The sequence below is a fragment of the Podarcis raffonei genome, chromosome 11 (genome assembly GCF_027172205.1).
Source record: "Podarcis raffonei isolate rPodRaf1 chromosome 11, rPodRaf1.pri, whole genome shotgun sequence".
NCBI lineage: Eukaryota > Metazoa > Chordata > Lepidosauria > Squamata > Lacertidae > Podarcis > Podarcis raffonei.
The window spans coordinates 63,124,160-63,140,586 of NC_070612.1; the positions used below are offsets into that span (position 1 = coordinate 63,124,160).

Genomic DNA, 16,427 nt, shown 5'->3' on the forward strand with positions numbered 1-16,427 from the left:
GAGATGAAAGCCTATTTCCTGTATTGGATGCAAAGCCACATGCAGAAATGAAGACAGCTACCTGCAAATTGTGGTGCTTCCCTTTTCTTTGCCAATGGCAATTACTGAATAAATTAGGAAGACAGCTATAGATATAAATAATATGCCACTAAGAAGCAATGGCAGAGAGGAAGCCCATCATAGTCTATCATTAGATTATTTTCACAGCATGATCTGACCCCATCCTTTTGCCCTTCAGAAGTTATTAGAAAACATGTATATTTGCATAACGGAAATGCAGATCAGTGAAATCACAGCTTGATTTTAAGCAGGATGCCCCCATCAAAATCAATAAAGTTGTAATCCTATGGACCATCAAAATCAATAAAGTTGTAATCCTATGGACCATCAAAATCAATAAAGCTGTAATCCTGGATTAGGGTGTTTAAATTCAATGGGTCTTTATTTCTGAGTAAGCAAGCATGCCACTGATTGTGAATAATTTAAAAATCAGATAGACATCCTAATCCAGTCGAGTGATCCACACAGTTTCTCCTGGGCATGCCAGCTGTAGCAAGCACACAAAAGGCTGAGGCAGTCAAGCAAGACGACAACTGTTTCAGAGCTATGGTTGGCAATAATGCACATGGAACCATATGTTTCTCCCCATTCTGATTTCTATGCAACAGATTTAAGGAGTCACAAGCACTGAAGCAATTACACACAGACTTCCACCATGCACAGGGTTCCCTGGATGAGAGCAGTGTATCATTTTAGATCTGTACAAATGAATATTTTGTAGTTTGCAGAATTTATTATGCATCTATCTGGAATGTTTATTAAGGCTGCAATCCTGTGCACACTTACCTAGGACTAAGCCCCTTTGAACTTAGTGGGGCTTGCTTCTGAGTAAACATGCGTAGTATTGCACACTAACAATTATTTAAGGGATCACAAGGACTGGCTTTTGAAGTGGGGAGCTTCTATCCAGAAGTAACAGTATTTTGTTTCTTGAAAATGTAAACTTTAAGGTGCAATTCATAAAATTGGTTTAAGCAAGGAGCAGATGATTTCATTTAGAGTTTAATATTGCCACTCCATTATATTTCTGCTTCAGACTTAGCACAGTGCATTGTTTAAAATTAGATATTTGTCAGTGAAGAAGCAATTTTGAAAGATAAGTTGGGAATGTCAATACAAAAGGTAAATCTTAAAAATGTAGTTCTTTTGGATTATTCAGGTGCAGATACATAGAACTGGTGTGAGGAAAACCCCCTACTAGGATCAAACTGATATCTGTAGACTATATCATTTTCTTCATCAGTCACAGGTGCCAAACTTGCTTCCATTTAATATATAACATCTTTATATTAGTTAAGCCAATCCTAAGTCCTCTGAAATCACAATTGGCACTAAATTTGCCTTTACTTATTTGCACTTCAACTCAGATTGGCCTGTCTGGAAAGACCATTTGTAATAAAACATTCTGATTCCCTGTGCTTTTCAGTTAGCTGCAGCCTGTGCCTTTAAGCAAAGCTCTTCTCTGGTACTCTGAAGGCAGGAGCAACCGCCTTGGTGGAGCAAAACAGGTCTGGGTCTGAACTGTGATTGGATGGGAGACTGCCTGAAAATGCTTTGTATGCTGCTTTCAGTTGCATCATGGAAGAAATATGAAGTGTAAATGTAATAAATAAATAAGAATAAAAATCAATCAAGTAAAATCTAGTCCCACAAAAGGCACAAATGCTGCATTTAAAATTGCATTTTAACCTGTATTTTAAATTGGGGTCCCCCCCTCAATTATGTTTTTACTGTATTTTTATTGGTGTTAGGCACCCTGAGCCTGGCTCTGGCAGGGGAGGGGTGGGGTATAAATAAAATGTATTATTATTATTATTATTATTATTATTATTATTATTATTATGCTTTTGAATATGTGATGGTGTATTTGGGGGCAGGATATGTGCATATATTCAGCACCAAAGATATGGCTGCTATTTTTGTCATTTAGCTTTTTGTAAAAAGTAAGCATTCCACAGTAAAAATCCACCTCAAGCCACATAACTGCTGAAGTGGCCTAGGCACAATTTTCTGATGTCTGTAATTTTTAATACAGGTTCTTTGCCCATCCCAGAACCAGATCAGTGGGTTTTGCTTACCTGCAGAGAGTAGTACATGGTAAGAATATGTCCAAGAACTTCACAAAGTGAAGAAAGCATTGCACAATCATGAAAGGTACACTTGACAAGGGAGCGCAGTCACTCTCACCCCAAGTGCACCCATAAGTATGTGCATTCCCAGATTCCTGTTTGTCACATTCACACCCTACGTTTTTGAATGGTCTCTTTAAAAAAACAACTCAGGTCTAAAAATTTACAAAAGAAACACAGCATAGAAAGTAGCCCTTGGAATGCATTGAAGAATACTCCCCATGATATCACAAATCATTTGAAATGCATTCTCAGTTTACACAGGGAACTAGTCACCCCAGAAACAGCAGAGCAGCATAAATTCATGTGTTTCTTCCAGCACAGATGGCATTCTTTGAATTATGCCGTTCCAAGAACCTACTTAGCCTACCAATATGATCCCTCAATACTTTTGCAAAATTGTATTACTCTTTAGTGTGCACTGGATTACTTCACTCATTCTTTCAAGATTATTATATTCTCCCCTTTCAGGGCAGCTAGCAAATGATCATGCAAAGTAACACATCATTTGAACAATAAAGTTGTCACAACAACAGTTCAGCAGTGAATATTATTGGTAAAATAGTTTACCCCATTATACAAGCACCATCTTTTCTTATAGATTTGTTTGAAATAGAATCTATTACTGTCTGCAGGCCACCTAGAAGCCTTCTAACTGAAACAACTCAATTCGTATCACAACTCTTTCCCTGTTTTCTTGCATCAACACAAATATAGGAGTATCCAACGCTGTGCACACAGACTTCTGTTCACGCAACTCAACCTCCCCTTGTTCTTGTGCCTCCCCATAATTTGCTCTGGGGCATAATTTGGGATTCTGGGGCATATTCTGAGGGGACTGGAGATTTTGCAGGGGAAGGAGGTAGTTCCATTGTGCATGCAGAAGTTTGTTGTGCAAGTGGAGCAACAGCTTTGGATATCACCCTATGATCAGTCACAAATCTCTGTGCAGGCAATTACTGTGCAGATGCAACAAAATATTAAATCCCAACACCTTCTGGAATATAGCACAGTATGTCATAATATGGTCATGCAACTTGTTAATTACAAAATGGGAATTAATAAAGGAATTATAAAACAATGATTGTGCATTGATCAGCTGAACACATATTTTCTTTTACTTTTCTCAGTGACATTGCATAGGTAGAATGACATGAAGCCTATACACCCAAGGAAAATTGTGCATAGAATTAAAGACTAATACTTTTTAGATTATAAAAGATCCAGCCAAAGTCCTTTCTTTAATATAAAATAATGCAAACAGCCATACAATAGAACAGGAAGAAATGAACACAGTTATGGGTTTTTCTCTACATACAATGCTAGTATTGTCTTTTTGGACAGCCTCTATCGTGCTATTTGATTGCATGTATGAATGAGCAGGATAGAAAACAAAAATGAATTTTAAAGTCTTGTACTGTATATGTTTTACATTCAAATTTCAGATAAAGGAATTGCAAAACCCGGCTGAAGTGCTACATGTTAAAATGGTCCAATTATATATTTGTCAATTTCCTTTTGATCAAGTTTCCCAGTTTTCTCTAATCGCTTTTACCAAACAACATTAACAAAATGTCTAATAAGACAATATAAAGCCACTTTAGTTATTCCTGCAAGACAAACTGAGAATTATCCAACATTCTGGGAACTAGGGGTTTATTGAGTTTTGGGTAGCCAACTGTGTTACTTATTAAGGCTGCAGTACTAAGGACACTTGCTAGCAAGACACATTAGACACTATGGAACTTATTTCTGAATAAACGTAGGGTTGTGTTGCTAGTCAACTGGGTATGTAGAATCAAGGCAGCAAGGCTACAATCTGAACCATACTAACTGGAGAATAAACTCAACTGAACTCTAAGTCCCACTGAGCTTACTTCCGAGTACTTTGTAAATTTGAGATTTCCCCGCTTCCTTACTATTGGCTAAATCCAGAGGAACTTCCTGCAGCAGAGTAAACCTTCTTTCATTAGAAGGAGCACCTTCTTCATCCAGAGGAAGAAGTTCCTCTGAATCCTACCTTGACAACATCTATTCAACGGGGCGTTTTAAAATTTACTCATACCTTCAACAGGAGTTTGGAGACTGTACAGTTCTGTGGCAACAAAGCTTGGCAGCAATCCATTCAAATCAACTGGAGTTTTACTACTGACTTCAGTGGGACCAGGATCGCACCCTTTCTAAAATGCTAAATGATTTTATAGCTTTGATTATCTCAGGCAATGTTTAATCTTTTGCATTTCATAAAACTTCAAGCCACCAGATTTCACATGGGCATACAGTACACAGATTCTAATCTGATTTTTCTTGTTCATGTGAATAGCCTCAGGATAGCAAAATTTCCCTGTAGACTATGAAATAATCTCTCAAATAATGAGTTCATCTCATGAGTATCCACCACCAATGCTTGACCTTTTTTTTTCTTGAAAGAATACTTTGTTTACGGAGCTTTTAATCCAGAGATAATCTGGCATTGTTTTTTTTAAAAAAACCTTAGGTATTTTATTATACAGCCTCATGCTAGTTCTTGAAACAATTACAGTCCATCAGAATAGTTTGATAATAACACCATAAAAAGTACACTCAGTGTACTTTGCATGTTGAGATAAATTGCAAACACTTCTCAAAGTAAATTCTCAGCACTATGTGTTTTGGAAAGGTGCAACACAATGGACACGATCCAAACAAACATTAAGCATGTGGATTTTCCTTTCCTTTCAGTGGGAAATTAAGCATTTACTTAGATGTTCCTTTGAAATCAGTAGGGATCCACTGACTGACTTGGCTTGATCATGCACAAGGTGTGTAATTGTAGTTTAGACCTAAAAAAGGTAATTCTGATGAAAAATGAGAGAAGCACGGTATATGAATTTGAAAGAACCAACATTGGATATTGGTAATAAATTTGGTAACCAAGTAAACACTAAGAAACCCTTTGAATCAAAGGGCATTTTCAGACATAGCACAGATGGCAATTTATAGCCCTCATTGTATTGGGTGTACAGGCGTAAATGTTATTACTGCAGGGCATTACTTAATTTTAGTTTAATTCTAAAATGAAACTTACATTCCAACTAAGGTAGACTGCATTATATTTGAACTGGAAAAGGCAAACAACAGATTTTAGTCATTCAAAAAGACATATAAAATAGACTGTCCCTGTTCACGGTAACCTTACCAGGATCTTGTACAATCAGTTTTCATAGAAACCATAGAAGAATGATTTAAATGGTATTCTTACCCAACAATGAGTTATTAATATCCAAACAGTATATGACTCCATGAGTCACTGAGGTCTCTGTATTCTTCAGGATGCTCTTATTTAATGTTTTATGAATTTCTTTGCACTCTCTATCTAGCTCACTATGAGTTCTGTGTAATTACTGGTAGTTACTTACACTTCTAGTAATTAGTATGATTGTCATTAAAATACCCGTGGGTTGTCTTGTAAAGGTATGAATGGGCAGGGTCATGCACTGAAGACACAACATGGACTATGAAAGGGCTGACTCACGTATATTGTATTGGTACACTGGTAAATCTAATTTCCATTCATCTGATGATTACTTCAATCAATATTAATTCCTGTGTGCTTCCTTTGTCTTCAGTTACAAAAGCAGACATCCTTCAGTTTCACAGACGCCAAGGCATTTTCCTCTGACTCCATTGCGTAAAGCAAAAACGCAGCTTGATGGCTTATTGGGGGTTTTCCCTTCTGATATTGCTTTCTTGCCCTACATAACCATTACAAAAATATTGCAAGTGACTGTTACTGGTACAATATATTCATAGCATTAATGGTACCCTTGCTTTGCCTAGGAAGTCACAGAATATTTCATTTGATTCCAAATACATTTGGATTAAAATGGGTATGTGCTTTATAATGTGAGATATTTCTGTAAATTAACTATAAATTAATTCTTCATTTCCTAAAGTTTCTTGGCCTTCCTTTGAAAATAGGAATATGTTTCAATACTAATATCTAATTTTAAATGGAAAAAAATCCCAAGACTGTTTAGATTAACATGGACAATTCCAAAGTAAGTTCTGTATGTTTGGACCATATGCTTGTTACTAGAATTATTTTAGTTTCATTGTTGAATTCTCCCCCTGATAATTTCATATCAATTGATTTGTTTCTTATAATATTCTAGATTGTTCACCCTCGAAAGGGCTGTGTCTAACAGAATACAATGTTTAAAAATCTAAAAGGGGTTGAACATATGGCCAAGGCAGAAGTGTTATTACTAAAAGTGCTTCAAATGTGGCTAAATATATTTTTAAAATTGTTCTTATATTTATTTGTAAGCACTTTACTAAAGTAAAACCTTTCAATATGTTATTTAATTAAAAAAACAGTGAGAAAAGCATCATTATCAGAAAAAATACTAATCTATGGAAAGAGTTTCAAAAAGATCACGGCATTTTCAATTTCAGGCTAGATTTATGTAATATGACTGGAAAGGTATCAGTCCATGTAAAATGAAACCAATGTATCCAAGGTACTAAGCAGTATCATACAGCATTGTATGTCCCCTAGATTTGTTAAGTATTGCTGCAAAGTTGGCTTGTGTTTTATGGTCATTGAAGGCCTTTCTACTCACAGTTCCTTTAATAAGCCTGGTCGTATCTGTTTATGCCACATATAAATAGTATATTTAATGGTCAATGGTTCCCTGAATCTTTTTCATTGCTCACATCAGTAAAAACTGAACCCCAGTGGTGACCAACTCAAATAAAAGTATCAATTCTGGCCAATGTCTTATGGATAGCTGTTGACTCTTTCACAGATATTGCACCAAATCAATTAAGAATAAAAAAATCATTCCTTGGGATGGCATTCAGAATTAATCATCATGTTTCAGTAACACACAATTATTGATAATTAAATGAGAAATTTATTTATGTTAATAATCTTGCAAAATTACCTACATTTCACTGTCAGACAAATTATATATTTTGAGTCATGAAGATTGAGTTTTATGCATTTTTGGATAATCCCAAAAACCTCCAAATTGTTGGGGGAGCCATTCTGCTTCCCAGGGGCCTGTTCTGAGGCTAAAAAGAATACATACGCACACACTTGAATGCCAGATTTGTGAAACTGAGATTGAATGCATTGTTGCCACTGTAAAGTTTTAAAAGTACAGATCTGAAAACAATTTGCGATGTATTGGCTTAACACATCTTTACAATAAATGATGGGTTGTGGATAATTATTAGTGATAAGGCATGCTTAGGATATCATCTGCTTCAGTTAACCTTGTAACTTCTCTACCATTTTGGTTACAGACACAGCAACACTAAGAAGTATCAAAACCCTCGACATTTTAAGTATCCCACAGAGCATCAAAATCCATGGGTTTTTTTGCATGGGAAAGCCACTATTTAGATGTGTTTGTTCTTTTAAATCTGGACTACCCACTGATTCTATAAGTATGTATTTTAATGTGGAAAAGGTGTTCAAGAGATGTTGCATATCTTTTCTTTTTGGAAGAATCAGGCAGTGCCTTTTAAATTTCCAGCTCAAATGGGCATTTTAACAGTTGCAAATGAATTTTTTGGTTATTTTTTTCTGTCAGCTCCTCCGTCCCCACAACCACGAACAATTCTGCGAGTCAGAGATCTTTTAATCGCAAACTACAGCGATTAGTTGAAGAGGGCAAGGCCAATGTGTGAAACGCACAAAGAAGCTTGCATCAAACCAGATGCTAGATACACTTCTGTGGTTCCGTTATACAGTGGCAATAGCAGAGAATTTTTGAATTACAGGAAAACATTAACTTGGCTCTTCCCAGGCTCCTGTGAAATTTTGTTGCACAAGACACGAGAGAATCGCCTTAATATAGAGAGCCTCATTCTGGGATCTGAAAAAACACTGCAACTCATCGAATTCTGGTCAGGGCAGGGATACAGCACTTTCCAGGGCAGGGATACAGCAGGGATACAGGATTTTAAGATCAGACCGACCCCCTCCTCGTCTACCCACGCTTCAGACGTTACTTTGGCAGATCAACAATTCATTTCTGCCGCCCTTTCGCCTACTTTGACTTGAAGTTTGAAGTTCAACCAACCAGGAGGGGCGGAGATGGAGAGGAGGAGAGGAGAGAAAAAATGCGGGATCTTTCGAAAGTGGAGATGGTGAGATGTATATATATCGCCGCTAAATAAGACCTTTATCGCCTCCTCTGCTATAACCGCGTGTTCAGCCTCGCAAGGTTAACGTGCTTTGATTTTGCTGAATGCCAATAAATCTATTGATTCCCGCGTCCTCTTCCCCTTCAGGGACAGAACTGAAAATGCGGTGTGATTAATATTCCATTAACAAACAACTCCGGTCCTAAATCGAACGAATCGCCAGTACAGTATTGTACTAGACCTTCTCTAGGATTGTAGGCTGGAGGATCCTAGATGAACCCGGCGGCGTTTGGGATACTCGCTGTTGTTGTTGTTTTAAATGAAACAAAAGACATATCGGGGTTCATTTGGCACCATTGTCCCAGCAGAATGAGATGTCAAAGGGAGAGGCGTTTTGAGTCCAGCTTCAATCTGAGCACCGGTGCGAACCATCTTTCTTCGCCATGAAGCCCCACCAAGTGCAGTGGGCCTGAGGGTGTAAGCCTAACCATACTGACTTGGGCTTAAGCCGTACAGAGGACGATGGGACTTGCTTCCGAGTAAGCGTGCATAGGATCGGGCTGCGCGATGCAGGCTTGGAGCGCAGCTTTACACTATTAGAAGTCTGTCATGTTGACTTACTCGGTCGATTTATTCGGTCTGCGCTTCGTGCCAACGTTTCATTTCATTGCTCTTCCGTGGTAACAAAGGCCCGCTACTCATAAATGCAAACAAATTGCTCAGCATACCCAGATTTATTTAGGATTTGTGGTCAGATCCAGACAAAGTTGCATCCACCATTGTGGACCCCTAACATGGGACGAAGCCTCCGCCTACAGCGGTGGGTCAGCGCGGGGGAGAGAAGAGGGGAGTCTTGTTGCACCTTAAAGCCTACTAGGTTTAACTTAGGAACGCTTTTTAAGACTGGACTCCACTCGGTCGGAATCGGGTACATCTGACGAAATGAACTCTCTAATCCAGGAATGCGCGTGGGCCATGAGATATTTGTTGGGTTTTAAGGTGTTACAAGACGCCTCGATGTTTCACGTATCGCTATACCCAACCTATGCGCCCCCAGTCAAGCTTGCACCCCTATTGCAAGAGGGGCCTATGCCGGCAACCAACCCAGGAGCCAGCCGCCTTTGCTGTAGCGTGGCTCGGAGTTGACTCTTCTCCCGCCCCGTAGATTTCCAGGCTGATTGACGCCCTTCGGCCCTACAGCTCGCTTTGCGGTGGAAGGGGCCGGGAGCGAGCGCGAGGCGCAACTCCTTGGGGCGGGATCCAAAGGCCAGCTCCCCCCCTCGGCTGCCCGCCTGAAATGCAGCCACGGCCTGGGAAGAAGGCCCAGAGATCCACAGCTTCTGCATCCGCGCAAATATGATTTGGATGGGCTCTTTGCCGCGGGGGCCGCAGCCTTCAAGATCCCGCCGTCAGCCCCCTCCCCCGAGCTTGCAGAGCTGGTGGCGGGTGGCGGGGAGGGGACGCGGTACGCCAGGAAAAGGGGCGAAGGGGGGAGAGTTTCCCTGGACTGTTTCCCGACGTCGAGGCCCTCGAGTCGGCCCCGATTTCACCCCCGTCACAACAAAACGTTTAAACCGGCGAGCGGGAGGGATTCCTGCCACGTCCTGGTCACGAGAAGGCCCTTCTGATTGGCTCTCTTGCCGCCCTCCCCGCCCTCGGCCGAACTTTCGGCTTGTGGGGACGCGGGGGCGGGCCTTGCCCGGAGAAAGTGGTCTTGGTGGCGGGGCCGCGTCACCTGCAGGTCGCTTCACGGGGCGGGGGGGAGGCGAGGGGGGCAAGGAGGTGCCTTCGGTCGTGCGAGACACGAGCGAGAAGAGGCAGAGGCAGAGAGATTGCTGGGGCCGCCAGAAACGGAAGCAGCCACGGCGCTCCCCTTCGGCGCCTCATCCGTGGCGTGGATTTCAAAGCCAGCAGTTCTACGTGCACTCGTGCAGCCGCGGAGCGCGGTGGGAAGGCACTTACTTGGAAGTAAATGCCGCTGACTTCTTGGGCCTTAGCTCCTTCCGGTAAAGGTTAGGGCTGCCAAACCCGGTTTATTTAGGAAGGGGTAAAGTCCACGAATCCAGGAAGATCCGTCGGAGTTTTGGAGCGGATGTGAATTTCGCATCCTTCGGGAAACCACGGGGGCAACCTCTTCCTTCGCGTTTTATTCAGGCAGATTTGATGACATGGTGCAAAGGCCCTTTTTAAAACTAGATGAGAGCAAACTTGCACCCCAAGCGTCCTTGGAAATAAGTCGCACTGAGTTTAATGGGACTTCATTCTGCGTAAGGGTGAACAGAACCAGACTGGTGTGTGGGGAAGAGCAGATATTGTAAAAGCAGCACATTGCGGATGGAAAGGAAAGCAGACATACACAAACGAACCCCGCAATTTTTCGGTGGGAAGGGACTATAACTCAGCCTTTCTGTATTTTCCCACCGAAGCTTCGTTTGCATCTGTCTGTGGAGTAATTTGAAAACCATATGTCAGTCCTGCAAATTTATTTTCAGGCCGATTCTACGTGCAAGGAACCTACAGTCCAAATGGAACTGCCGTTCACGCATGGTGTTAAGGAAGACGTAGGCAAGATGTGTGTGTGTGTGTGTGGTGTCCTGTGATATATAGAACCTATAAAAATATTTATGAAAGAAAAGCGCTTGGAAAACCTGGATAGCTTTCGCTGAGTAATCTCTGCCTGTCAGGCGCTGGAGACTGGGCGGAGGGGATCCTGCCCTGGTCTCTGGACTTGTTTTCTCAGCCGAAAGAAGTGGGTCAGTGGAGCACATGACAAGCCCCGGCTCCAACACAGAAACATACAAAAGAGACAGACAGACGGAGAAAAGACAGCAGATGCTGCCGGATTCATAGCTTAGGTAAAAGCAAAACGGTTGGGTTTCAGACCAGACAGTGGCTGGTCGGACTGACACAGGCCCTTTATTGAGCCTCAAGTCAGCTACACCTTCTAGATACCTGCCCGTCCCTTTTTGTGCTCAGCAACCCAGTTACTGGACGTGCATGGCCCCGATCCTATTGCTTGCTTACTCGAAAGTAAGCACAGTTGCTCGCTATAGGGTTTGCTTCCCCAGGTAGAAATGCCCGAGGTTGGTCGACCTGCAGGACCATTCAAGTCGCATAGCTCGCCAACAAGGCTCCTCGAAGTTTTACATTAGGCGGGTGAAGGAGAGCCTTCCCTGGCCAAGGGAAATGGGAGGCCGCAGAACTACGCGAGGCTTCCGAATCAGAGAAGTGCCTTATCCGAGTCCAGAAGGCGCTTTCCCCAAAACCAAGAGCAGCGCCTTCTATTTTGGCAGCGCATTTCCGCATATCTGGTGGTTCGCTTGGTTTTCCGCTGCTCACGCTTGCCACCTCTTCATGCATATGACCCAACAGGATCATGTCCTCCAAATATCCCAACGCAAAAAATGTCGATTCAGCGATGTCTGCTTGGAGTCCCATGGAACTCAGTCCGACCACGCAACTCAAGCCGGAGCATGCCCTCCCCCACGCCCGAAAGAAATCCCACTCATCTCAAAGCGGCTTACTCCCTAATAAGTGTGCTTAGCACTCGCTGTGCACACCTACCTGAGAGTAAGCCCCATTGAACACAGCAAGGATTACTTCCGAGGAAACATGCACGGCATAAAAGACTGTTAGTCTCTAATGGGGTTGTCATGTGTCCTCTTTTTCCAGGACACGTCCTCTTTCTCAGGGGTAAAATCTGAGACAAATTGCATTTATTTGCTTTGAATGGGCGTCATTTTGCTCTTCAAAATATAGCAACTCTACAATGCTACAGTAGCCCCACTTCCTGCATAAGCCGGGTCATCCGTCTGGGCTTTTTTCCGGCATGTGTAGAGTGTCCTCTATCTTACTTCGAACCTCCCACCCTCGTGGTCCATTCTAGCCACTGTAGCTGCCTCCTCCAATTCCGTCCCAGTCCATCAGAAAAACAGGACTCAAGAGAAGGCCGGAAGGAAACAACCCCAGATTTCCGCAGCCGAGCCTCTGAAACCCAGTTCATCTAAAGTGAGAATCGAAGCTGAGAATGGCTTTGAGCGCGTGCAGAGTGCATTTCCCTAGATACTGAGCTGCGAGGTCAGAAAGCCAACAGGCCAGCCTCACCCCAGGAACCTCTCCATACAAAAAGATATATATTTGCGTCAATGGAGTAGATATGAAACGTCCGGCTTCTTCCCAGCTTTTCTTTACTCCCCCCCCGCCCAAAGTGCTGCTCCTTCTTCCTCCACTCTCCGAGGCCCACGGCACTTCCTGCTGTCAGGCCTTCTCCGGCCCTGCACAGGACACAGGCCGCCGCTCCAGCAGGGTCGTTCCGACTGCGCGCGCCCCTCTACGGGCCGGCCTGCTTTCAGCTCCAAAGCACCCCTGACTGACCTCCGCTCCCGGGGAATCATCATCCGCCTTTTTGTCCCTAGGCTCAAAGTCGTCCTGCAACGCACAGCACCTCTTCCCCACAGCCACAATCCTTACAGGTATGAAGGAAACTGCCCCTTCACATCAACACCCAGGGAGCTCACCCCCCGCTTCTGGTATTATTAGTATTAGTATTGGTATTAGTATTATTTAGTAGGAATCGGGAATTTCGCTCCGACACCAAACTCGTACCTTTGCCTAGAAACACTGCACAAAAGGAAGCCTGGAGGAGCCCTGAGCCTCTGCTCTCCTCAGATCAGCAAGTTAAAACTGAACCCCTCGACACCCCCACCCAACCACCCTCAAAAACCCAACTCCAAGTAATTTTCCTTTGCGCACGGCCTGTTTCCAGGGATCTAGAGAGGAGTGAGACTGTTACCGAGGGCGCGCACACAGAGGGGTTTTTTTTGCTTCCCCATCATACCAAGTTAACATACGCCCCCCTCCCTTCTGCATTGGAGGGCGCTGTCAGTTTTTATCTCCGCTTTTGCCTTCCCCGCCTCCTACTCGTTTGCGGGAGAGAGACAGCAGAGACAGAAAAGTTCACTCAGCAAATACATATCCAGCAACCAGCGTGAGTTGAGTTTGTGAGACTCTCCCGCCCCTTTCCCAGCTTTACCGAAGTCTCCTTAAAAGGGACCCGGGTTAAGTAGGGGGTGAGTTAGATATTGGGAGCGAGGAAACGCGCAAGCGCCCGTCGCATCAGACTTCTGAGCGGCCCAGTAAGAGCGAGCGAAACAGAGCCATGCGCAATCCTAAAGTTTGCGTGCTTGGGTAGCGAAGACGCAAGGGTGCCTCTTCTAAGCTACCTGCTAGAGAGCAGCGGCCTTATCCTTTGCAAAGGCACCGGCCAATCCACTACTGAGTGAAGGGGCGGGAAGCCCGTTGAGAACAGGGCCAAGAGCGCTGGTCAGAAGACCAACGAGAAAACTGACCGCAAGTTCCGTTAGGCGCGCAAGGCAGAAAGATGGACCGAAGGCTTCTGGTCCAGCGGAAAACGCGCTGAATGGGAGAGGAATATGCATTCCTCTCCCCCTTTTTTTGGTTTTAGGTGGCAATGCTAACCCCGCTTACCTAGGAGTAAGCACAATTGACTTCAATGGAACAGACATGATTAGGATTGAGCTGTAAGTCTATCATTTGAAAAACACTTTTGCACGGAAGGAGTGATGTAAGAAGGACATGAATTGGGTGAAGGGCGGTATACACATTTAAATAATAATAATAATAATAATAATAATAATAATAATAATAATAATCAACGTTGGGCGGGGGGTTTTTTTGGACTCCACTCCCTGCGCCCCCACCCTCTCCATCCAATGCTTTGGGGACCTTTCTAAACAGCTTTGCGATCTTTTCTGACGGAAAGCGCGGAATAAAAGCACTTGGAATAAATACATCAATATAAGGATCAGGCCGGAGAGGGCCCACGGCAGCAAACTCGAGTTTCACTGGCTTAGGGAATACGAGGCTGATAACTTGGAATACGAGGATTCGCGTGTGGCCGCAATAACAGTTGAGAGTGGACTCGTGGAGTGGTGGGATGTGCTTGGGAAATGGAGGTTGGGAATGATGGCTTGGGTCTCTTTGGGGGAGGAGAGAGAGAGGTAAAAGCAGGTGTTGGTTCAAGGAACTCCTCGGAAATTAAAAACGAGTCGAGTCAACACGCGGGGTGGGGGTGGGGCTTCAGAGAGACTTCAGAAAAGTCCACTCAGCAGAATAAGCTGGGGGGGGGGAGGGGAGCTCGTCACATTTTGAAGTAGTTGAAGGAATCCACGTTCCCATCTAAAGAGAGAGCCGCTCCTCCCGCACCTCAGGCCGTGGAGTCCGGAGCCTAGAATTACCCAACGGCACCTCGGGGGACTCTCCTGGCAGAGGGACACCCCGGCAGTCCTTCGAAGGGGCAGGATCCACGGCCGTAGGCAGCTCAGTCCCCGGTCCTTCAAACATCTCAGCTCACCCCCCTTCAAATCCCGCCTCCCCACCCCTCCCGCCAGCCTTGGACTCGAACAGGGATGCCAAAGGACCGGTGGTGCCACGAGTGGTGAGTTCCAAAGAAAGACAGTCAACAAGAATGGCTTGCCAGCAGGCTACGCACGAGAGAGATGCCTGCCTGTGGGGACCACCTGCACAGGTGGACGAAGGTGCCCCACTACTCGGACACCAAGGGGGCCCAGGAAAAGGAGCCATCTGTGCCAAGGGGAGCCTCCAGCTGCCGCTCCTTCCCTCGGGACTTGCTGCCCCTCCTAAAAATGGGCGCGTCTCAAGTTTGGGATGCTCTGCCTCCGGTCTTGACCTGCACCCCTTGAGCTACGTTGCACTCAGTGCGCCGACCAAGACATCCCGGTTCCCCACGCAAATACGTGCCCCCCTTATTCTGAAAAGCAGGGCGATGCTCCCTTTCTCCATCCCTGAGCACCGGCCACCTGCTTAGTGGATGTGGGCGCCCACCGGGAGAAGACCGAGTTGGGGGGCTCTGCTTCGACACTCGCTCCAAACTCTGTGCCCGCCTCCCCGAAGAGCGAGCCTCCGAAGCGCCCAGTCAGCCTCTCTCCCCAGGAAGCGCGTGGTGCTGAACTCGCACCCAAGGAAGCCTCCACAAACTTAGAAGGCGCTCCAGGAGAAGTTGTCGCGCAGGATGCCGCTCATGGAACTTCTGCTGGAGTATCAGGAGGAGAAGGCGGAGAAAGCGCTCAGGCCCTACTGAGACACCTTTCAGAATAATAATAATGAATAATAATAATAATAATAGAAGCCCTGCTTCCGAAAAAGAGAGACACGAACGTGAGAACTTTCTGACAACGTCAGCATCCATTCCCTCTCCATCTTTGATCCCTTCTAGACGCCCCGAAGCAGATTTGTTAAGAGCCCCCCCCGGCGCCTGGAGAGGGGGTTCCGCCAGGCCCCCTTTGGGCCGCCCGGTGCCCCGCGATGCAGCAGCCCTTACCTCGCATGATGCTGGCGCTTCCCTGCTCCGCGCAGTCATGTAGCTCCCAGCTTTAAAATCCCCTTCTCAGCGAGAGCGCAGGCTGCGGCGGCGAGAGCGGGGCTGCGCGGCTGCCAAGAGCATTCCTCCGCGGCTGCGCTCGCCGGGGCTTCCTCTCGCACACTTGGCTTCCTCGCAGACGCCAATTCTGACCGCGGCCGGAGAAGCCGCCTCCGCCCTCAGCCCTGGTCTCTCTGGGTTGTGGCGCTTGGGCGTCCGGGCCGCCCCTCCTCCGCGCTCGCTCTCCGCGGCCAAGGCGCCCCCCGAGCGACTCCCGAGATTTCTTTTGTGATCCCTTGAACTGAGGAGCGCCGGCCGCGGCGGCGGCGGCGGCGGCGGGAGGAGGAGACGGGCGAGGGAGGGGTGGTGGTCGGCTTGTCAGTTTCGGAGCAGGGGGGACTGGAGTTTCTTTCTCGAAAAAGAAGACGCCGGCGGGGAGAGCCGCCGAAAGACCAGGGCCGTGGGGAGGGCAGAGCCTGTGCGTTTCTCACATGACACCCGCGCCCGTCGGAGCAGCTTTCTTTCCCCGGCTTCGCTTTTGACAGGGACGCGCCGAGCGCGGGAGACGGAGGGCGAGAGGTGCTGAGGGAAAGCTGGCAAGAGGCTTATAGCGGAGGGCGGGCGGGAGCCGGCGACTTCGGGCCCCGCCCACTGTCAGCGCCTCGGCCAATCGGAAGGCGCCCGAGGTGGGAGCCCGGCTG

General features: G+C 45.7%; 1 protein-coding gene across 1 annotated transcript in view; it reads right to left on the reverse strand.

The window, feature by feature from the left end:
• Positions 1–15,855, reverse strand: part of RORB (RAR related orphan receptor B) — a 141,569-nt gene extending 125,714 nt beyond the window's left edge. The window contains exon 1 of the mRNA XM_053409155.1: positions 15,688–15,855. Within this exon, the coding sequence (XP_053265130.1) occupies positions 15,688–15,694 (7 nt within the window). The 5' untranslated portion in view covers positions 15,695–15,855. The remainder of the gene's footprint in view (positions 1–15,687) is intronic.
• Between the last annotated feature and the right edge of the window lie 572 nt (positions 15,856–16,427).